At 41.3% G+C, this 20,051-nt stretch overlaps 1 protein-coding gene across 4 annotated transcripts in view; it reads right to left on the bottom strand.

Annotated features, from left to right (window-relative positions):
* Positions 1 to 20,051, bottom strand: part of ZC3H12B (zinc finger CCCH-type containing 12B) — a 105,068-nt gene that overhangs the window by 6,436 nt on the left and 78,581 nt on the right. For 2 of the 4 annotated variants that reach the window (XM_034781276.1, XM_034781277.1), the window contains exons 2-5: positions 10,088 to 10,863; positions 2,356 to 2,495; positions 1,259 to 1,493; positions 1,066 to 1,172 (exon numbers count right to left, since the gene is read on the bottom strand). In XM_034781276.1, the coding sequence (XP_034637167.1) occupies positions 1,066 to 1,172; positions 1,259 to 1,493; positions 2,356 to 2,495; positions 10,088 to 10,698 (1,093 nt within the window). In that variant the 5' untranslated portion in view covers positions 10,699 to 10,863. Of the gene's footprint in view, positions 1 to 1,065; positions 1,173 to 1,258; positions 1,494 to 2,355; positions 2,496 to 10,087; positions 10,864 to 11,413; positions 12,315 to 12,509; positions 13,202 to 20,051 lie in introns of those variants that run through there. The other 2 variants (XM_034781273.1, XM_034781275.1) reach the window with 2 other exon arrangements.

Here is a 20,051-nt window from a genome sequence, read left to right as displayed (position 1 = left end):
TGGAATGGTCCCTTACAATATGTGCTAACTACTTATGCTAAACAATCTGTTCCACCTTGCATTTTGCTGGGAGTACCTTCCCAGACCTGAAGAAGAGCTCCGTGCATCTCAAAAGCTTTTTTCTGTCATCAACAGAAGTTAGTCCAATAAAAGATATTGCCTCATCCACCTTGTCTCTCTAATGAGCTAAACAAAAAGATTCAGTGTTCAATACTGTATTATTTGTAATACTTTTGGGGTTGTAGAGTGAAAGTAGATGCTTATGAAAATAAAGAACTGTGATGAGCACAGGCACTGACTTTCATTTTTCTGGGTAGGTACTCCACCCCTGCTCTGCTGAGGCCCCGCCTCCACTCCACCCCTTTTCCCAAGACCCCAACGAGGGTTCCACCTCTTCCCACCCCCACTCTGCCCCTGTCCAAAGCGCACCCCACCCTCGCTCCGCCTCTACTCTACTAGTAGAAGCAGCTGACTGGGGGAGGCTGGTGCGTGCTGAGCACACACTATTTTTTTTCCCTGTGAGTCCTCCAGTACCGGAGCACCCAGGGAGTTGGCGCCTATGATAGACTAATCTGGAGTTTTGTATATACAAGGGCAGCTACTGAGCATGCCTTCTGCTCACACCTCAGCTGTGAACTGTAGTGCTCTCCCTCATATTATAATTGTTGAGCACTGATAATCTGCTCATTGCTGTACAAGACAAAAGAGTATCTCTATCACAGAACTTATACAGTACAGGACTTCTCCTCCTCTGAGTAAAACTATAAAAAGCTATCATACCATTTTGTAATGTGGATAAATATCCACTATGAATTTGGACCCAGGGCTTCACAGTTGAAAACCTATGTGTCTTCACCTTTTGAATTATTTCCCTATCCCAAATGCTATATATGTTTCTTAAAAAAAAAGGTGGAGATTGAAGCTAGTGTCCAATCTGGATGCTAGCAAGTAAAACAAGCCTGGTTTTGGTTTTAAAAACTTAAGGGAAGGCTAATTACATGATATTAACTTTTTACTAAAGTCTCCATTTGTACACAGAACTCAATCTGACTGTTGTGTACCTACCATAAGGGCATGGTTGTTTTTTATGTTCAGGAATAACAGGCCTTTTTCTTAGGAAATTTTCAAGGCTTGGACCATGGCGTCCTAAAGGATCATCAGGAGGCATAAATCTGGAGAGAAAAAAAGATGAAATATCAATTTCACTTTCCACTGTGAACTTTAACTGTAAATTTCACAATATAAAGAAAGAACATACTTGTCATTCACAAAAGAATACATTAGCAGGCGTTCCTCTATGAATTTCTTCCACTCTGGCTTTTCATTCTGAAGATCCCGATAATTGTCATTTGACACAATGATGCCATCTGAGTCAAAAGCCAGTTTTACTATGAACCGGTCATCATAGCAGACCACCCTTCTTCCCTGAACTCGCCGAGATGGGGTGAAGACAAGAATTTTTTCTTTCTCCAATTTACGTAAAATTTCTTGATCTGCAAGATAAGTTTAGATGGTTTAAATAATTGCATTGAGAAACAAGCCACTCCAAGTTTTCACTAAAAACTGTTTTTTTGGTTGTTGTTTTTTAACTTTATATGGGAAAGGGAGTTCAATAGTTCCTGACTAACAATAATACTTTGCATTCAATATGCTCAGATGCTATGATCATGGGAGGAAATGTAAGCATCTAGACTTATATGGCACTTTTCCTCCAAGGATTTCAAAGCACTTTACAAATATTCAGGCTTCTCACCCACTCCCATTCCTCCAGCACTGTACAATCAACCTGCTATTCCTGGCTCAATAAATGTGCAAATACTGTGTTCTAAAGTCTATACTTGCTCTACATCACCATCCAAGGATTCCACCTCTGTCAGAGGAATCCTGGGCTGCTTGGCAACCTTAAAACAGGTTGAGTAAGGCCAAGAAGCTATCCTTATATTCCTAAAATCCTTGTCATTGGGAGGAAATATTAATATTTCTCTCCACAGTACAGAAATGTATTTTATCAGAATTAGAAAAACCTATATTATTCCTACTTGCAGGTACTTATAATGGATTTTAACTAGCAAAAATCTCCCTCAGTTTCAATTTGAGTGCTGAACCTTCTGGTCGCCATCCTCCACCCAAAAGTTGACTATTTCAGTAGTGACATACGTGTAAATTTGTGAAGCTGTTGGGAATGTCTTTTGGGATGAAAGATAAAATATAATTTTACTGAATTAACATTGCCTCAAATTATTTGCTCCATGCTTAAGATAATCCTTTTAATCCAAGAAACAATTTTTTGCTACAATCTTGTAATAATACAATTATTTTACCACAGGATGAAAGTAAATCTTTTTGAAATGCTACCTGTAATTGGTGCATCAGGTCGAGACTGCTCTTTTCTCCACGCAGGTACAAATACAGTGATATCTTTATGTCCTTTCTCCAGAAACCACTCAACAGCTAGCTGAATTCCCCGACAGGAAAATTCTTCTTTATTCCCATGGCTTAAAAATATGGCAAAGTATTCGTTTAAACTAGGATCAGAAAGAGTTAGCAAATGACAACAAAGAACTAGCTAATGATGCTTACTGCCATGGTATAGGCATTTTATAATACCTATACACAAAAAGAACAAATAGATTTCACCAATAGCAAAAGGGTTTGACAAAAATTTACTCTTTTTCAAAATGAATTTTTTTTTAAAAAAAGGGAATGAAATATCAAGGATTTCTCAAAGATTATAGTTTACTCTGTTAGTGAATCAAGTCGTATTTCAATAGCATTCAATTCAGATGAAGCATCTTTAAATCACTCTACAAACTTGATTCACTTTCGAAAATGGCAACATAAGTTAGTTTTAGTTAGAGAAATATGGATTTCTGAAGAGTTTGCTGAAAATCATTTAAGGCCCTGATTGTGCAACTCACTGTGTTCATGGATGTACCGCTACATTACAGCAATAGGCAATGAATTGCAGGAACAGGGCCTAAATCTAGTGATGTTATAGGCCTTTCATGCCTCATTCAGGAGAGCACTAGTCAGCACTGCAAATGAAATCCTATGGAAGTCAGTGAGAATTAACTTTAAATCATGCTTAATGCTATCCTGAATCAGGGCCTTAGTATTTTATTTGATCAGTAGATTAATTTCTCACCAGTGACCTAATTTTACAGAGAGAGTCTGTGTGTGTGGGGGGGAGGTATTAGAAATTTATTTGGATATCATATGTAACAATTCTGATTATTTTATTGTAGAAAACATCTTAACTGCACACTTTTTAATGTGTTTTATGGAGGAGAGAGGCCAGATGGGGTAGAAAAATAATTGAGAACTGTACAAATCTATTACAGCTCACTCACTGGTATTTTGGTTGTATTTGAGAACCTAGACCAGATCCTGCATTTTGGAAAAGTAATTTATTTCAATGTATTGTCTGTTTTATATTTGCATTTAAAAAATGGTATTTTGAGGTATTTCAGTTAGGGGAAGGGTGATTTACTTTTTTTTTACCCATTGTGGATGTCCCTTTCACAGATGTACAACTGCAGATTTCTTATAAGCTACTTGGTTAGAGTGAAAAAGTGATATCTGCTTTAAAAAAGATTATAAATAGTAGTGCCTGGACACCCACACAACTACTACACCCACTCAGTAGAAGAGCATAAACTGTAAAAGTCTGCAAGTACTTTACTTGCTGATGACTGTTTAAAATCAGTCTTTAGTGCTAAACTAGTGTACAAGGGTACTACAAAATTCAGAGCACAATTAAAAATAGCACTTGAATATATTTCATAAAATAACTTGGATGATGATTCACCAATTGCCATATACAGTAACTCCTCACTTAAAGTCGTCCCGGTTAAGGTTGTTTCATTGTTACGTTGCTGATCAATTAGAGAACATGCTCGTTTAAAGTTGCGCAATGCTCCCTTATAACGTGGTTTGGCAGCCGCCAGTTTTGTCCACTAATTGCAGAAAGAGCAGCCTGTTGGAGCTAGCTGGTGGGGGCTTGGAACCAGGGTGGACTGGCAGCCCCCCTATCAGCTCCCCTAAATTCCCTGTGCGGCAGCCGCACAGCAGGCTATGAATTGCCAGCAGTTCAGCTGTCCCTCCCCCCACTGCCATGTGCTGCTCCTGCCCTCTGCCTTGGAACTGCTCCTGGGAGCTTCCTGCTTGCTGTGCGGGGCCGGAGGCGGCTAATGTCAGGGTGTCCCCCTCCTCCTTGCTCCTGCCCCCCCCCCCCCTTCCCCCTCCCCATAGAACAGGGGGGGGGGGGGACGTGACGGGGCTCAGGACGGAGGCAGCTTGCTGGTAGCAGCTGCTGTCTCAACTTGCTGATCTGCTTAAAAAGGCAATGTACTTAGAGTGGGGTCAGTGTATTTAAAGGGGCAAAGCATATCTCTCTCTCACACACACTCACAGGGTGTGTGTCTCCCCTCCCTCCATTTGTACTGCCTTGTAGAGTCTGAGGCTACATTAACGTGTTAATCCATGAGGGCTCAGCTGTTCTAGTTCATCATTTAGCAGTCAGGCACTCCCTGGGAAATATCCCACCCTCTGACTTCACCATCTCAACCAAGCTTCACAATCATCATTGTTGTGTACAGTATTAAATTGTTTGTTTAAAACTTATTCTGTGTATATGTGTGTGTGTATATATAGTCTTTTGTCTGGTGAAAAAAAATTCCCTGGCACCTAACCCCCCCCCCCCCCCACACACACACACATTTACATTAATTTTTATGGGGAAATTGGATTCGCTTAACGTCGCATTTTTCAGGAACATAACTACAACATTAAGCGAGGAGTTACTGTACTTACAAAAACATCAGGCTTTTTACATATCAGAGCTGTAAGCCAAAACATTCCTCATTTAGGGTTTTCCCATTAAGCCTGCACCTTCCAAACTGACAGCCTAGTGATTGTTTAGGGCACATACAGGTAGCCACAAACTCCAAAAGATAAACAGTCCATTGAAATTAATGCAGTTTTTAGAAATTTAGTTGGGTTATTAAGCAGCAATCAAGCAATCATGAACTGCTAGTAATTTTGCCAGTTCCTGATATTCTGGCAAATAAATTTTAGGAATACTGCTTTGATTCTCTCATTAGCCAATACTGACAATTAACATTACATAGCTGGGCAGTGCACTTTTACATTAGAAAATTAGTATTTCATTATAGAGCTGCACAGTTGCAAAGATAAAACTTTCTATTAGTGGCACAGCTTTTATGTTCACATTCCAATTACTACTTCATAGTGTATTGATTTACAAAACAGTTGTGGTGTATTGTTCAACAAAAATATTACACAGTGAGTCAGAATTTACACTTGGGCCTTTGCCCAGTCTCTGTATACACAATCATGGAACTACCTTTTTTGCTTATCAGGGCCAGTATGCAGTCATAGTACGCAGCCCTATGAAGATTTCAGACAGAACTGTGAGGCTACAGAGACTGGGAACTTCTTAAACCCTGGAGCACCCCAGGATTGGGAGTGTGCAAAGGTGGGTTCAAGCTACTTTGCCACTCCCTCGGCCGTGAGTTCTGTGCTCACCTCCTAGGGACTGTCTACATGGGAAAGTTTTACCAGTTATCCTGATATAGTTAAACAGGTATAGTTATACTTTTAATCTTCTAAATTCACACCATAGGTTATATCAAAGAAACTTTTCTGGATAGACAAGGCCTGAGAGGCATAGCAAAGAATCTCACTCTAAACATCAACATCATTAACTATTTTACTTCCCATCAAAGCATAGATGATGAGAGGTATCACATTATGAAACGTCCATTTCCCAAAGTGTGAAGGAGGGAGCAAGGGAGCATTTAAGACTAGTGGAAGGGAGAGAATGAAAGATAGAATAATTAAGATGTGTACACTTTTAACACTACAATCTGGAGTTGCGGGGAAGAAATCGCAGGGGGTGCAACTGATTTCATTTTCCTGAAGGAGAAGGACAGCAGTAGCCACTCAGCTTTCAGAAGTTCTGGAAACACTGAGTTAAAGCCAGGACAAATTAGTACTAACTAAAGAAATCTGTTAATCATATTCTGTCTTCTGCAAACAAATAAGACAGCATGCACTGAAATATACATCTTGCCACTTCCTTAGAGCAGGTATGCACCATACCTGGAAACATTCTTCAATCAATGTCTTGAAAACAAAATGTTCCCAGCAGATTTGTCATTTTGTGTAGTGTGGTGTTTTTTTTTTTCCCTTATGCAAAGATGTGTTGTCAAGTATCTCACAGGCTTTATACAATATATTGTAGAATTAGTATTAAAAAGCTTCATGAAACTGTTTTTTGGGGAAGAAATAAAGGAAACTGTTTATGAGCGATCTTATGAATCTTAACCTTTGTTAAAACTATAGTTTTAGGGAAAGCCAAAGGCAATGCCATGAATTATAAAAAGCTCATCAAGACATCCTCTTTCATGCTCAAATGTAATATAGTAGAACCTCATAATGATGATCACACTTTGGGAATGGAGGTTGTTCATAACTCTCTGAACAAAATATTATGATTGTTTTTTCAAAAGCTTACAGCTGAACATTGATTTAATACAGCTTTGAAACTTTACTATGCAGAAGAAAATTCTGCCTTTTACCATCTTAATTTAAATGAAACAAGCACAGAAACAGTTTTCTGACCTTGTAAAATCTTTTTAAAAAAAACACCCCCTCTCCCCCCCCCGCTTTTTTTCAGTAGTTTATGTTTAACACAGTACTGTACTGTATTAGCTTTTTTTTTGGTCTCCGCTGCTGCCTGATTGTGTACTTCCAGTTCCAAATGAGGTATGTGGTTGACTGGTCAGTTTGTAACTCTGCTATTCATAACTCTGAGATTCTACTCCAGGGGTTCTCAAACTGGGGGTCAGGACCCCTCAAGGGGTCATGAGGTTATTACACGGGGGGGGGGGAGGGGTCGCAAGCTGTCAGCCTCCACCCCAAACCCCGCTTTGCCTCCAGCATTTATAATGGGTGTTAAATATATTTAAAAGTGTTTTTTATTTATAAGGGGGGGTCACACTCAGAGGTTTGCTATATGAAAGGGGTCACCAGTACAAAAGTTTGAGAACTGCTGTCTACTCTATAGAGAAACAGATGTTTGCATGTGGTCTGTTTTACTAATACCAATATCATAATTAAAACGACACCTGATCAACATAGTCCAAAAAACACGCAACTTTAACAATCCATACGTAAGCAATATGAAGGCCCATGAAAAAATATAAAGTGAAATACTAGAATGAATGCATATACCTCTCTTTATTGGAGGAGAATCAAAAGCAAAGTCAGTGACTGAAAATCACGTGGTCCTATTTCTGGGCAAGTTCTCTGTGGATCTCTTTGATCGTTCCAAAATTTGGGGAAACTACCAGACCAGAGCTGAACATTTGAACTTTAATCCCATGTGTTCACCTCAAAATGAAAATCTACTCTTAAAGAGCTTGCTTCATAGGGACCAGCAAAGGGAGTCTAAGCACCAAGTTCAGCTCTGTTTATCAAAGTATTTAAACTGGGGAGATGCTGCTGTTTTTACCAGGACAGAATATGGCCCTAAATATGTAACTTATTTGGCAGTTTAGCTACATTGTCCAAGAAACAAACATGAAAAATATTTACTATTTTACTTCTTACATATCTTGATTAAAGGGATACCATCAATTTGAAAATAATATTTCTATCTGATCTGGTCTATACCAGTGGTTCTCAAACTTTTGATCAGGCCCCACTTCTTTATGTCTGTAGTCATTTACACCCCCTCTCCTCCAAAAAGTCACATGTACAACTGCCCAGCTCTGAAGGCAGAACAGGAAGCAGGGGCTGTTGGACGGTCATACAGCTCTGAAGGCAGCACTGCACCAGCAGCAGCATAGAAGTAAGGATGGCAATGTGAAAAGTGACATTAACAAATATCAATTTTCACAGCAGACTTAACGTCCCATTGCTACCCTTACTTTTGTGCTGCTGCTGCCACCAGGGGGCTGACAACCGGAGAGCCCCCCCTCCACGTGAGGGATTGGGGAGGGGAAGGTGGGTGACTCATGAGAGGAACATAAAGGGGGGCACCAGCTAAAGGTGGGGCATGTGAGCTCCCCACATGACCCCCCACATGACTCCTCCCCGCCCCCAGCCTTGGCCCCCATACTCTTCCCATCCACTCCCCATACCACGTTACTTGGGGGGGGGCTCTGTCCTCCCACTGTGCCGGATACTGATTTCAGGCAAAAGGAGGTCTGTACAGCCCTCGCCGGAGGACTGGGATGAGGGCAGTACCGGTACAGCTGCACCGGAGGAGCTGCCAGCACGGGGCACTGGATCCCAGCTGTGGTTCCTGGGAGAGCCCCGCAGTTCAGTTCCTGAACCGCGGGGCTCTCCCAGGAACCGCAGCGGCGAAAGGAGCAGAACATGGGGCCACCGGGTGGCCCCACACTGGCAGCTCCTCCGGCGCAGCTGTACTAGTACCACCCCCAACCCTGTCCTCCGGCGGAGCTGTATAGGCCCCAGGTGAGGCAGCTGCATGGAAAGGTTGGGGGCAGGGATGGAGACAGTACAGCCACGCCAGAGGAGCTGCTGGCGTTCTGCTCCTTCGCCGCCGCGGTTCCCTTCTGAATGTGCGAGGCCCCCCACTCCCCCCGGTGTCTGGTGAGAGGCATGTGACCTCTGCACAAGCCCCAGGTGCCCTGGGCTGACAGCAGACGCTCTTAAAAAAAAAAAAAAAAAAAAGCTCACAGCTTGTACCTCCCTTAACACATTCCTGTGCCTTCCAAGGAAGGCACACCCCATTATTTGAGAACTGCTGGTCTATACACATTTTGTACTATTATAATTACTTCAGTAAGGAGTATGTTTTTTTGTTTTGTTTTTTTTACACTGGCTCAATCTCTAATGTGGACACAGTTACACTGGTATAAAAAGTGCCTGATAACAGCACAGAGTATTCCACATCTCGTACAGAAATACCAGTATAAAGCAACTTTATACCAATATAGCCACATCCACACACATCACATAGATGAGGCCTTATACCCACTATTGTCGCAAGTAACACCCAAGATTGCTTTAAATGAAAGTGATTAAAAAAAAAAACATGTATTTTCTTTAAAGATTACTTTGTGTACAGTCAATTGCATTGTTATGTTGATGGTCAGGATGATATCAGTTATGAATTCTGCAGCAGACCGTTCACATGCATGCTTGTCCCCAGGCCCTGTAACTTAGTGCTCAGCAGAAAAGCTGAAACTGAAGATGTAGCAGGGAGATGTCAGCACAGGGGGAAAAGGGCGTGGGAGAGTAGTTGAACAGAGAAATGTTTGTCGTGTTGTTATTAAGCCCATCCAAAATACCCATTCAACCAGCAACAGGGAAACAGAAAAGCCTTTATAAAGAACTTCCAAATGAATTTTTTAATTTATTTCAAAGCATAAAATTTTAAATGTGTTTTATCAAAATTTTTTTTCTGAATTTAGTTAAAAAAATTCAGGTTAAGAGTTCTTTAAAAGAAAATTGAGAAGGCAATAATAAAGAATGCCTTTTGGATTAGCACTGCCTGTAGAAATCTTGACATCAGTGAACCACACCATACGGTTTGGCTAGGGAATTTCCTCCTGTTTCAAGTTGAACAAGACCAAAGATAGACTGATCCTTTCCCCATGGTAAGCACTGTATATTGAAAAAGCACCCTTAGCTGAGACTGCTCGTCTTAGCTATCAAGCTGCTTTTAAAACAACTCTTCCACCCACTCTGATGTCCAAGCTGCCATTAGATATTTTAGAACAAGACTGATAAAGTGTTTCAAAAACTTAAAAACAAAACCTTTACTGCAGTATAACTAAACTCTTATTTATTGGTTAATTAACAGATTTATGGGAGCAGAGGCCTGCAAAAAAAGAATGATATGGAGGGAGCTGATTTTTGGGGTAGGGATTGCAAAAAGAGGAGTATCAACATATTTTGAACAGTGGGTGAAAGAAACCAGAAATTAAACAGGAGCATATAGTCAACATAACATGATTTTGTCATTCAAATTGAATATTTATATATAAACATACTGGTGTATTATTTAAAAAATGCTTACACTGAGGCCTACCTCATAGCCACGTTACTTCCATCAATGACAATTGGTCTTAAGTTGTCAGTGTTATCCACTACTTCATCTTCAAGTGACAGTTCAGGGCTGGCCATTTCCTTTGGGCAAGGACCCCTGGGCACCAGAGTACCACTACTACTGCCGACACTGCCTTGTCCCTCTGATTCACCCTTGTTGCCAAGTCTCACGAGTTCTGCCAAAATATCATTGATTAGAGCATCTGCTCCCAACTTGTTCAGCACTGCCTGGATCTGATCTCCAGCATACCCAAGCTTTAAAGCAAAATCCATTTTAGCCTGGTATTCCTTGTCCAAGTTTATTTTACACTCTTCCAGTTTCAAGTCCTGAAGGATACTGCTCTGTGAGAAACTTGGACGATCCAGGCAAGGAGAGCGACAGAGTTGCCTATGTGGTTTAGTAGAAATTTCCTTTTCCCTCCACTGAGTATTGCTACAGCTGTTTTTGAAGCATTGTTGTTCAGGCTCACTTTCTGAGCTTGTCCATTCCTCAGATTCAGCACTGCAGTCCCCAGCATCCTGTTCCACATTCCTCTCTTCTTTGGAATGCCTCTTCTCCATTTTCAACTTCTCCACCATAGACCAGGCCGTCATCACGTTCAGCTTCCAGCCAGAGATCTCAAACTTCTCTTTCACTTCCAAAGCTGCCTGGGATTCATACTAAATTGCATCTTGTAGGCTAATTGAAAGTGCACACAAGGCTGGAGTTCATCTGTCTTGCTTGATATGTGCTAGTGTATACAAAGCCAATATATAATCCTAAATAAACAAAACACACAAACACACATAATTAGCTTTTGTCAAATTCTTCAAAAAGGTTTGACTACCATACTTTTATTTAAAAAGCAATAGAGATCCCCAACCATTCAGATTCCAATTTAATTGTGTGTAATATTATATAAGAAAAACTTAATGGCAATACTACTACACTTCCAACACAATAAATTCACAGTTGAAGTAAAAGCACTGTCAGTTTGCCTGTCATAGGAGCTTTTGGGAATGAGTAACATGGTATGTCAACAGCACTGAGCATACAGAAGCACAGAAATTGACTATCCATTATTTTTACTAATAAGGTCTTTACATGCCTGCACCATGGCTAGCTCAGATATAACTGGGCAGGGTTTTGGAGAACATCAATTGTAACCTAGGGTTTGTCTACACAATGGGGTAATGTGCAACTACGGGGGTGTAATTTCCAAAGTGCACTAATGTACTGCACACTAGAAGTTCCCTGGTGCACTTTAACATAGTACTGTTTTACAAACAGCACTCCATTAAAGCACATTAGGGAAGGGAAACTACTTACCAAGTACAGTAACGAGTTCTTCGAGCTGTGTTGTGCATATGTGCATTCCACTGATGATGTGCACGCGCTTCGTAGTAGAGATGAAACTCTTTTTGGCCAGCAGTACTTGTAGGGCATACATGTGCTTTTCAGTCCTCGTGCTTCTCCACCACCATTCGGTTCCTTCTCAATGCAGAATCCCTTACAAGAGGGCTCTGAGGTATAGGGGATGAAAGGGCAGGTTGTGGAATGTACATATGGACAATAGATCTCAAACTCCAGTTATTGTACATGGGTAACTTTTCTTTCTCCTTTGAGTGATTGTCTATATGCCCATTCATTCCACTGATGGTGACTCCCAATCAGTTATCATATTTAGGAGGTATAAGTTTAAGCAGTTACCAAAATAATGATTAAAATGTAGTGATGGATTTAGAGGCTTCTACTCAGGTATAATATCAAGTGAACATGTGGGTTCACACACAAGCAGCAGCTTTACAAATGTCAGATATTAAGTTTCTCAGTGATGCTGCTGACACAACTTGCACTGTTGGTGGAGGGGCCCTAATCGTAGCTGGTGTCTCTACCTTGGTCACCTCATCACATTTTAATACAATCAGAAATCCCATTACGCTGTCTCTGGACTGAAACTGCAGAGCCCATCATCCTTCCCTCAGTGAAGACAAACAAGTTTGGCAATGTTCTATACAGTTTCATTCTATTCAGGAAGTAGGATCACCTCACATCTAATGTATGCAAGGTTGCCTCAGATTTGGATGCATGAGATTTCTGAAAGAATCCTGGTAGGTATACTGGTTGGTTGAGATGGAAGCCTGTGACTACTTTAGGAAGAAATTTAGGATATGTCTTCATTAATACCTTATCTTGGTAGAATACTGTATGTGGAGGGTCAGTCATAAACACTTGAATCTTTCCTACTCTTCTGGCCAAAGTTATCACTATCAGAAATTCCATTTTCACTGATAGGTGTAATAGAGACGAGGCAACCAGGGGCTTGAAGATGAGTCCCATGAGTGCTGTGAGTTCTAGATTTCAAGTCCCGAGGTGGTTCTCTGATAGGTGGGAATACTTTACTTAGGACTCTCAAGAACCTTACCACGGTTGTGTGATCCTCAATCAGTATGTGGCAAGATGAGATCACCACTAGGTGCGCCATGATCAAGCTAAGAGACAGATTCTTCATCTTGAGTTTGAGTAAATCGAGAGTCTGCGGGATTGAAAGGTAAACGTGGAATCAATTATTTCCACTGGCACCAATGAGAGAACCTTGTCCATTTTGACAGGTAAGTTTGTCTTGTCCTTTCTACTGCTTATCATAACTTCCATAACTGAGGAGAAGCAAGCCTGCTGTCCTGATGACATCCATCCAGCCTGCATGCAGTGAGGTGCAGGGGATGCTAGGTTCAGGTGTGGAATCTGTCCCTGGTTCTTACACAGTAGGTCTGGAAGCAGAGGTAAGGTCCTGGACTAAGATACTGAGAGACTCAATAGGTTTGTGAACCAGAATTGGCTGGGCCATGCTGGAGCTATAAGGATTGGTACTGATGGCTGAAAAGACGCCGGTCTTTACCATATGAGGCACATGCACACCATCAATGGAATGGCATATGCACAATATGTTAGTGCACTTTAGAAATCACACCCCTCATAGTGCGTATTACCCTACCACATAGACATTTCCTGAATTCCCTTCAGTCCCTTTCTGCAAGGCTTTGCCATCACATAAAACTGTTATATTTATGGCATATGCAAAGAATTAGAACATAAAAATGGTCATACTGGGTCAGACCAAAGGTCCATCAAGCCCAGTGTCCTGTCTTCCGAAAGTGGCCAATGACAAGTGCCCCAGAGGGAATGAACAGAACAAGATAATCATCAAGTGATCCAAATCTAGAAACAAACAAATATTCTTCCTGAAAGGCTGCAACATAACACCACTTTATTTCTCAGAATACAGAAATCTAACACACAACAACCGAACAGAGAGACAGGCACAGCAGGCTGCAACCTAAGGCAGAGAGACAACTCAACCCACCACGCTCCAGACTGGCTCTTTTGCAGACTGAATACTGAAGACCCAGATCACACGCTTCCCTACACCACAATAACCAATCAAGTTGACAAGCCAGAACCTCTTAAAAATCACTATATGGTAGGCTAGCAGATAGGCAGGAGTCACTACAGAGATGCACAAAGCCCTGTGAGAGAACTGTCTTGGGCTCGTTGTTTTGTGCTCATAACTCATTAAAAATTCCTGAAACAAGAAAGTACACTGCAATATTTTGACAGAGGGGCTGGGGACCTTACCCATAGTTTGTGTTTCTTGGCCAAAAAAATTGCTTAGGGAGTTTTAACAAGAAACTTTCTTAGCTAGAAACAGCTAGCCAAGGTGGTCTGTGAAAAGTGATATCTGAAGTAGGCTAAGCATTTGAAAGATGGCTATTAATAATCATAAAAGGAACTTTGTATCGTCAACAATCCATGCCTAGAAAAAATGATGAGTCCAAATCCTAATGTATGTGTAGCTAACTGGACAAAACTGATTTGGAAAGTGGTGGAAGTAGCTAGCCCTGGATCAGGGGGCTCAATAAGAGAGTTCTCTGGCCACAAAGAGGATTGCTGCTATCTGATCCAAAAGAGAAACTGACAGGCTGAACAGATTGTTCAGAGAGATTTCAAGAAATCTGAGCTATTTTTCTTTTTCCTCTGCAACTAAACTGAAAATGCCTTCTATGTTTAGTTTATGAGAAGTATCTATCTAGATATTACACAAACCATTTCTTTTCTTTTAATTTCATTTTCTGTTTTTAATAATTCTTGTTTTTGTTAAGATTATTGTTGCACAGATAATTTTATGGCGATGTCCCCAAAGAACAGAGAATACGGTAACCACTAAGGAGAGGTGCTGAAAGGCAAAGAGTTTCCAGAACCTATTCTCTCCTCACAGTCTCAATGGAGAGTTACAGACAAAGGTTTCCTCTCCCAGTGAGCTGTATTGCCATTAGACTGGGGGAGAAGAGGAGTGTATATAAGGGCTTGTTGTTATGTACAGTGTTACAGCGGCGCAGCTGCACTGGTGCAGCTGCGCCACTGTAGTGATTTAGTGAAGATGCTACTACGCCAATGGGAGAGCTTCTCCTATTAGTGTAGTTAATCCACCTCCCAAGAAGTAGTGGCTATGTCAACAAGAGAAGCTCAAGCTCTCCCTTCATCATAGTGCTATCTAGACAGGATGTCAGGTTGGTGTAATTATGTCGCTCAGGGGTGTGGATTTTTCACACTCTGAGCGATGTAGTTATATCGATATAGGTCTGTCATGCAGACCTGGCCTTAGACGAGATGCTGAAAGACCAAAGAAGAGAATAGAGTTGGCTGGGTTTTGTGTCAGGAACATTAAAACCACTTAGAGGAAATTTACATCTCTTTCATGTTCCTTTCTTCACTCCCTTTCATGTATTTTCCATCCCTTTAGAATGAGAGCAGGGATTAAAAGAAAGAAAAAATTATCAAGGGAACATATAAGAACTCAACCAAGTAAGTGAATTATTTATCCAGAAGAGCATCTATCATATACATTTGCATTCAGAAACTTTTTTTTAAAGCAGATTCCTGCCCCTCAAGAGATCAAAGTGGCTCTTATGTAGCTCCTGTGGTCTAACACATCAGAGAGCAATATGAGAATTACTCCCCTGATGTACAGTGATTGACTAAGTCTGTTGGCTAAAAATAAGTATAAGAATCTTTCTTGAAAAAAAAAAATTATTGCACATACAACATAATTAGAATCAATATAGTGTCTGACACTGTTAACTTCCTTTTTATTTTGAAGCTAAAAAGTACCCGAACTAGCTTTTCATCCTAAAAATATGATAAAGAAAAGCTTCCACACAAAGAAATGTAACAGCCACTAAAATTAGAAGGCCAATAATGGAAGTGCTGACTAGCATTAATTATAATGATGTAAAATAAATTTATAACATTCTTTAATATAATAAAAAAATCTTATTTTTAAAATGGAAAATTGGTCTTCCTCTTGTTCACTGAAACCCTGCTCCGGCACTGGGGACTCAGGCTTGGCACATCCCAGTGTTTTCTTCCCTGGTTGCAGTCCCACAAACCTGCCTGTGGCCAGGGCTTTCCACAGAGAGTGGCAGTCCCGGGTTGTCAAAAAGTTGTCAACAAGCTGCAGTACAGTTGCTAATATCCAAATCCCATTAACATTAAAGTCAATGGGACAGGATCAGTTCTCTGGAAAATGATGCTAATAATAGAAAGCTGTATTTAACAGAATTGAAATGGCATCCACCATATTTGGCAAAGTACAGATTATCAATTTATTCTAATTTTATTAATAATTTTAAGAGTAATAAAATTTATAATCAAAGTAAGAAACCACTTCACAAATGAAGCTGAAAAAGATTTATCTGAACAAGGAATTTTTTTTATTTTTTAGTATGGAGCAGTTGGAGAGTGCCCATCACCGTAGTATCTGAACACCGCTACTACCATTAAACTGTACATTTACGTAAGGCCTTTCAGTCAGAGATATCAGACCACATGTCACTTCATTTACATCAATCACTACCTTCGCCACAGAACTGCAACTAGCTTTGTGGGAGAATCCAGGACAGGCTTTCCAGCAGCAGAAACGCAAAACAACTTTAGGAAAAGAAGTGCAGAATAATTTACGGGAACCATTCTGGGCCACAAAGTGTCAGACAATGTTCAGCACCTTGGGAAGGTTTTCCTCTTAGAGAAACCCCTCATGGGCAACCTGTCCCTGAGGCTTCTAGCTCCCTGCAGTCTGACTGAGAAGGAAGTTGTCATCATGGTTGTGATTCGAGTTGGAGCTCTTGAAGGTAAAGAGTCCATGTCCACTCTGGCTCAGAAGATCCCACTACACGTGGGTCTAGAGAGCCTGGTTCAGAAGCAGGTCTCACTGACTTGGTCATTAGGAAGACCTGAAGGTGAGCTTCCCTATCCTTCCTAACTCAGGAACGGAATGACTTGCAAATCACACATTTACTGGGAATATGCAATTATCCCAGACAGTAGAGGCATTTTGAGTATCCATCCGAAGCTGCGAGAGCTCCCTTGCACGAAGGGCAGTGTTTAAACCTAGGTGAATCAAATAATGCTAGAGCAAGTAAGATCTAAAGGTTGTAACAGGTAACTGAACTACTAAAGCTATTAAAAACTATTACTATACTCTAACTGTAGAACTATTTAGTAAGGCTATCAAGAAGGCTGGCAGTCTCTTCTACTGTTGGGCTTTGTCTCTAAGCCGTGAGTCAATGAGAGGAATTGAATAGTGGCAGGTGCACCTCGCCCTTACATGCCCTCACAGAGAAGCATGAGGACATGTGTACCCGATGGGTACTGATGATTGAAAAGACTCCCATCTTTACCATATGAGGTGCATGCACACCATGGAATGGGCATATGCACAAAAGATTAGTGCAACTTTTACTCCTGGGGGAATTCTGCGCGCGCGCGCACACACACACACAAAATTCTGCGCACAATATTTTAAAATTCTGCATTTTTTGTCAGAATAATGCAATATAATCCAGCTAGTTTCAATTATTTTGGCAATTTATTTAAACTACGATACAATGGATGGAGAATGGGAGTGGGGAGCATTGGAGGAAATCACCAACCCCCCCTCTGTCTAATAGTACTGTAGCTAGTATTGACCCTTTACTTCTAATTATTAGTCAACAAATATATGCAGCCATATGCTCAGTGCTGCTTCATAGGCAACTGAAGAGCAAGTGAGGGCTGGGGTCTCAAACTCACAATTTACACTGGCTACTGACCATCTCCACAAAGATCAGCAGAAAACAGTTCATGGAACACATTTTGGTAAGAAATTTTTTCAGTCCAAAACTTCAGTTCTAATCACTAAAGCACCATAAGCATTTATAAGGCCACACTGTCCTTTACAATAAGTCTCCTTTACACCATTTTGGCAATGTAAAGAAGCCTTAAATTTTTTACACCTGTTTTATACTCCCGGGGGGAATTCACTAAGAAAAATGGGAACAATTCACTAAGCAGGCTGGCTGCTACATTCTCCTCTGCCTGGGGGAACAGAGCATGCCCCATGCCTACCTCTTCAGAAATACCCCAAAGCCCTGCCCCTCCACACTAAGCGTGCTGCAATAGCAAGTGGGACAGAGTGTCTCTCTCTCTCTCTCTCACATACACACGACTACCCAGAGCCCCCCCACTCAGGCGATGATTTATGTCTCTACCAGCTGCTTTGGGTGCCCAAACCGAACTGTCTGCACTGCCAGGGAGTGGGCACATGACCGTTCTTGCAGCTTCCCTTTGCTTCCCTGTCAGAAGTCATTGATGCAGAATTCCCCCAGGAGTAAACTATAATGTTCTTAGGTTTTTAAGGAATTCTCAAGGAAAAATTAATTCCATAATTCAAAACTTCATGGCTATACACCAACACCAGTAAGTGTCCTAGAAACACTGAGAGGGAAAACATTAAGAAGAATTGTTAGGGTTACAAGGCTAGCTCCACCTCTGACCCCTTCTCTGGCATCTCTCAGAACAACCACTTAAGTCTTAGGCCTCATGCCTTTACCTCCCTAAGGTAATCACACGATTCTCTAGCTCTTACACAGGGTCCTGGTCTACAGCACCATGTTTCCCCAGCAGGCCCAACCAGATTTTCCATTTGGGCGCTTAGGAGCCAATGAATTACAGTGACCCAAAACAGCCTTCTTCAAATGGTCTATTGCAGGGATCGACAACCTTTCAGAAGTGGTGTGCCGAGTCTTCATTTATTCACTCTAATTTAAGGTTTCGCATGTCAGTAATACATTTTAATGTTTTTAGAAAGTCTCTTTCTAGAAGTCTATAATATATAACTAAACTATTGTTGTATGTAAAGTAAATAAGGTTTTTAAAATGTTTAAGAAGCTTCATTTAAAATTAAATTGAAATGCAGAGCCCCCCGGACCGGTGGCCAGGACCCAAGCAGTGTGAGTGCCACTGAAAATCAGCTCACGTGCCGCCTTCGGCACACATGTCATAGGTTGCCTAACCCTGGTCTATTGTTTAATCTTAACAGTAGGAACAAAAGAACAAATAACATAAGTGCGGAGAATGAGGCAGTTATGTGTAGTATTATTTATAAATATAATCTCTTTTGGGCTACCTGTAAAATATTCTCCTGTCTGAATAATCAAAGGGGTTAAAGGAACCAAGCAGGGAAGGCAAAACAATGACGCAGATAAGAGTCCTGAAGAAACAATAGGGAAGCTGTTTACTGGGGAATAATGCATATCTGGCTGCATCCATGTTAAGGATAGTTTTACTCTTCCCAAGTCTGAGACCAGGTCTACTCTGAAAACTTAAGTCAACTCAGCTATATCGCTCAGGGTTGTGAAAAATCCACACCCCTGAGTGATGTAAGTAAGCCAACCTAGCCCTCCACTGTAGCCAGTGCTAAGCTGATAGACGAATTCTTCTTTTGATCTAGCTACTTCCTCTCAGGGAGGTGGATAACTACAGTGACAGGAGAGCCCCTCCTGTTGCTGTAGTGATTGTCTACACTGAAGCGCTACAGTACCACAACTGCAGCACTGCAGCTGTGCCACTATATCAATTCAAGTGAGGACTAGCCCTAAACCTATGTTCAAAGGGAACCCTAAATCTTAATATGCTGGGTCAGGAAGTAGGTTGTCTGCCCACTGATGCCAAGGAACACATAGAGACAACATGTGTCCTGTACGCAGGACAGTCTGCTTCTCCCAGCGAGAGATGAGGGGTTACCTTGTCTAAGGGGAACTTACAAATACCTGCAAGGAAAGATTAAGGTATAGATAAGGTGAAATCAGCATGTAGGACCCTTGAGTAGTGCTGTTTCTGTGTTACTGCAAACATAAACTGAAGGGAAACTCTTAAGGGCCTGTTGTGTTAACATGGTTGGGAAATGGGGGCCGCAGCCCAGAGATCCAGTCTAAAGTGGCTGGAGTACATGGTTCCACCCAAAGTAAGGCGCAGGAAGCCAGGTCTGTAATATGAGGGATGCACCGAATAGGGATAAAAAGGGGCCTAAGATATGGTGTGCCCTGTAACCATAACAATAAGAGAAAAGAATTTGTAAAAGAACAAAAAGGTCTGCACACATCTACCTTACTTTCTAGGCAGGCCTATCTTCCCTCACATCCCAAACCTCTGGGGGCCTGAGTCTCAGTCTGTTCCCCAAAAGTAACTACCCCAGAGAGAGAGCGAGAGAGAGAGAGAGATCCTTTTTTATCCTGCCAGTTCTTTATTCTCTCTTCCTGTGCTATTTTTAGCCCAGTTAGTCCAAAACCAGTTTGGTGGGTTCTGCAGGAGGCCAAGTCAATCTCCTCCAGGCAAATGCCCTCCCCCATTGTCTGGTAATAACCCCCAAGTGTTTGTTGAGGAAGGTCATACCTTGCATCGTCATTTTTACATTCCTGCTTATTTTTCCAACAGCTTGCTATTAAACTAAACCAATATATTTACAGTAAACCCCTTACAACAGATAAACATATTGTACTCAAAAATTATTACAAAGCAACTCCAAATCAGCAGGGCCGGCTCTAGGATTTTTGCCGCCCAAAGCAAAAACAATTTTGGCTGCCCCCCCGTT

The sequence above is a fragment of the Trachemys scripta genome, chromosome 9, assembly GCF_013100865.1.
Source record: "Trachemys scripta elegans isolate TJP31775 chromosome 9, CAS_Tse_1.0, whole genome shotgun sequence".
Classification (NCBI taxonomy): domain Eukaryota; kingdom Metazoa; phylum Chordata; order Testudines; family Emydidae; genus Trachemys; species Trachemys scripta.
Note: the sequence above shows the minus strand (reverse complement) of the source record. Positions and strands in the feature narration are given on the sequence as shown.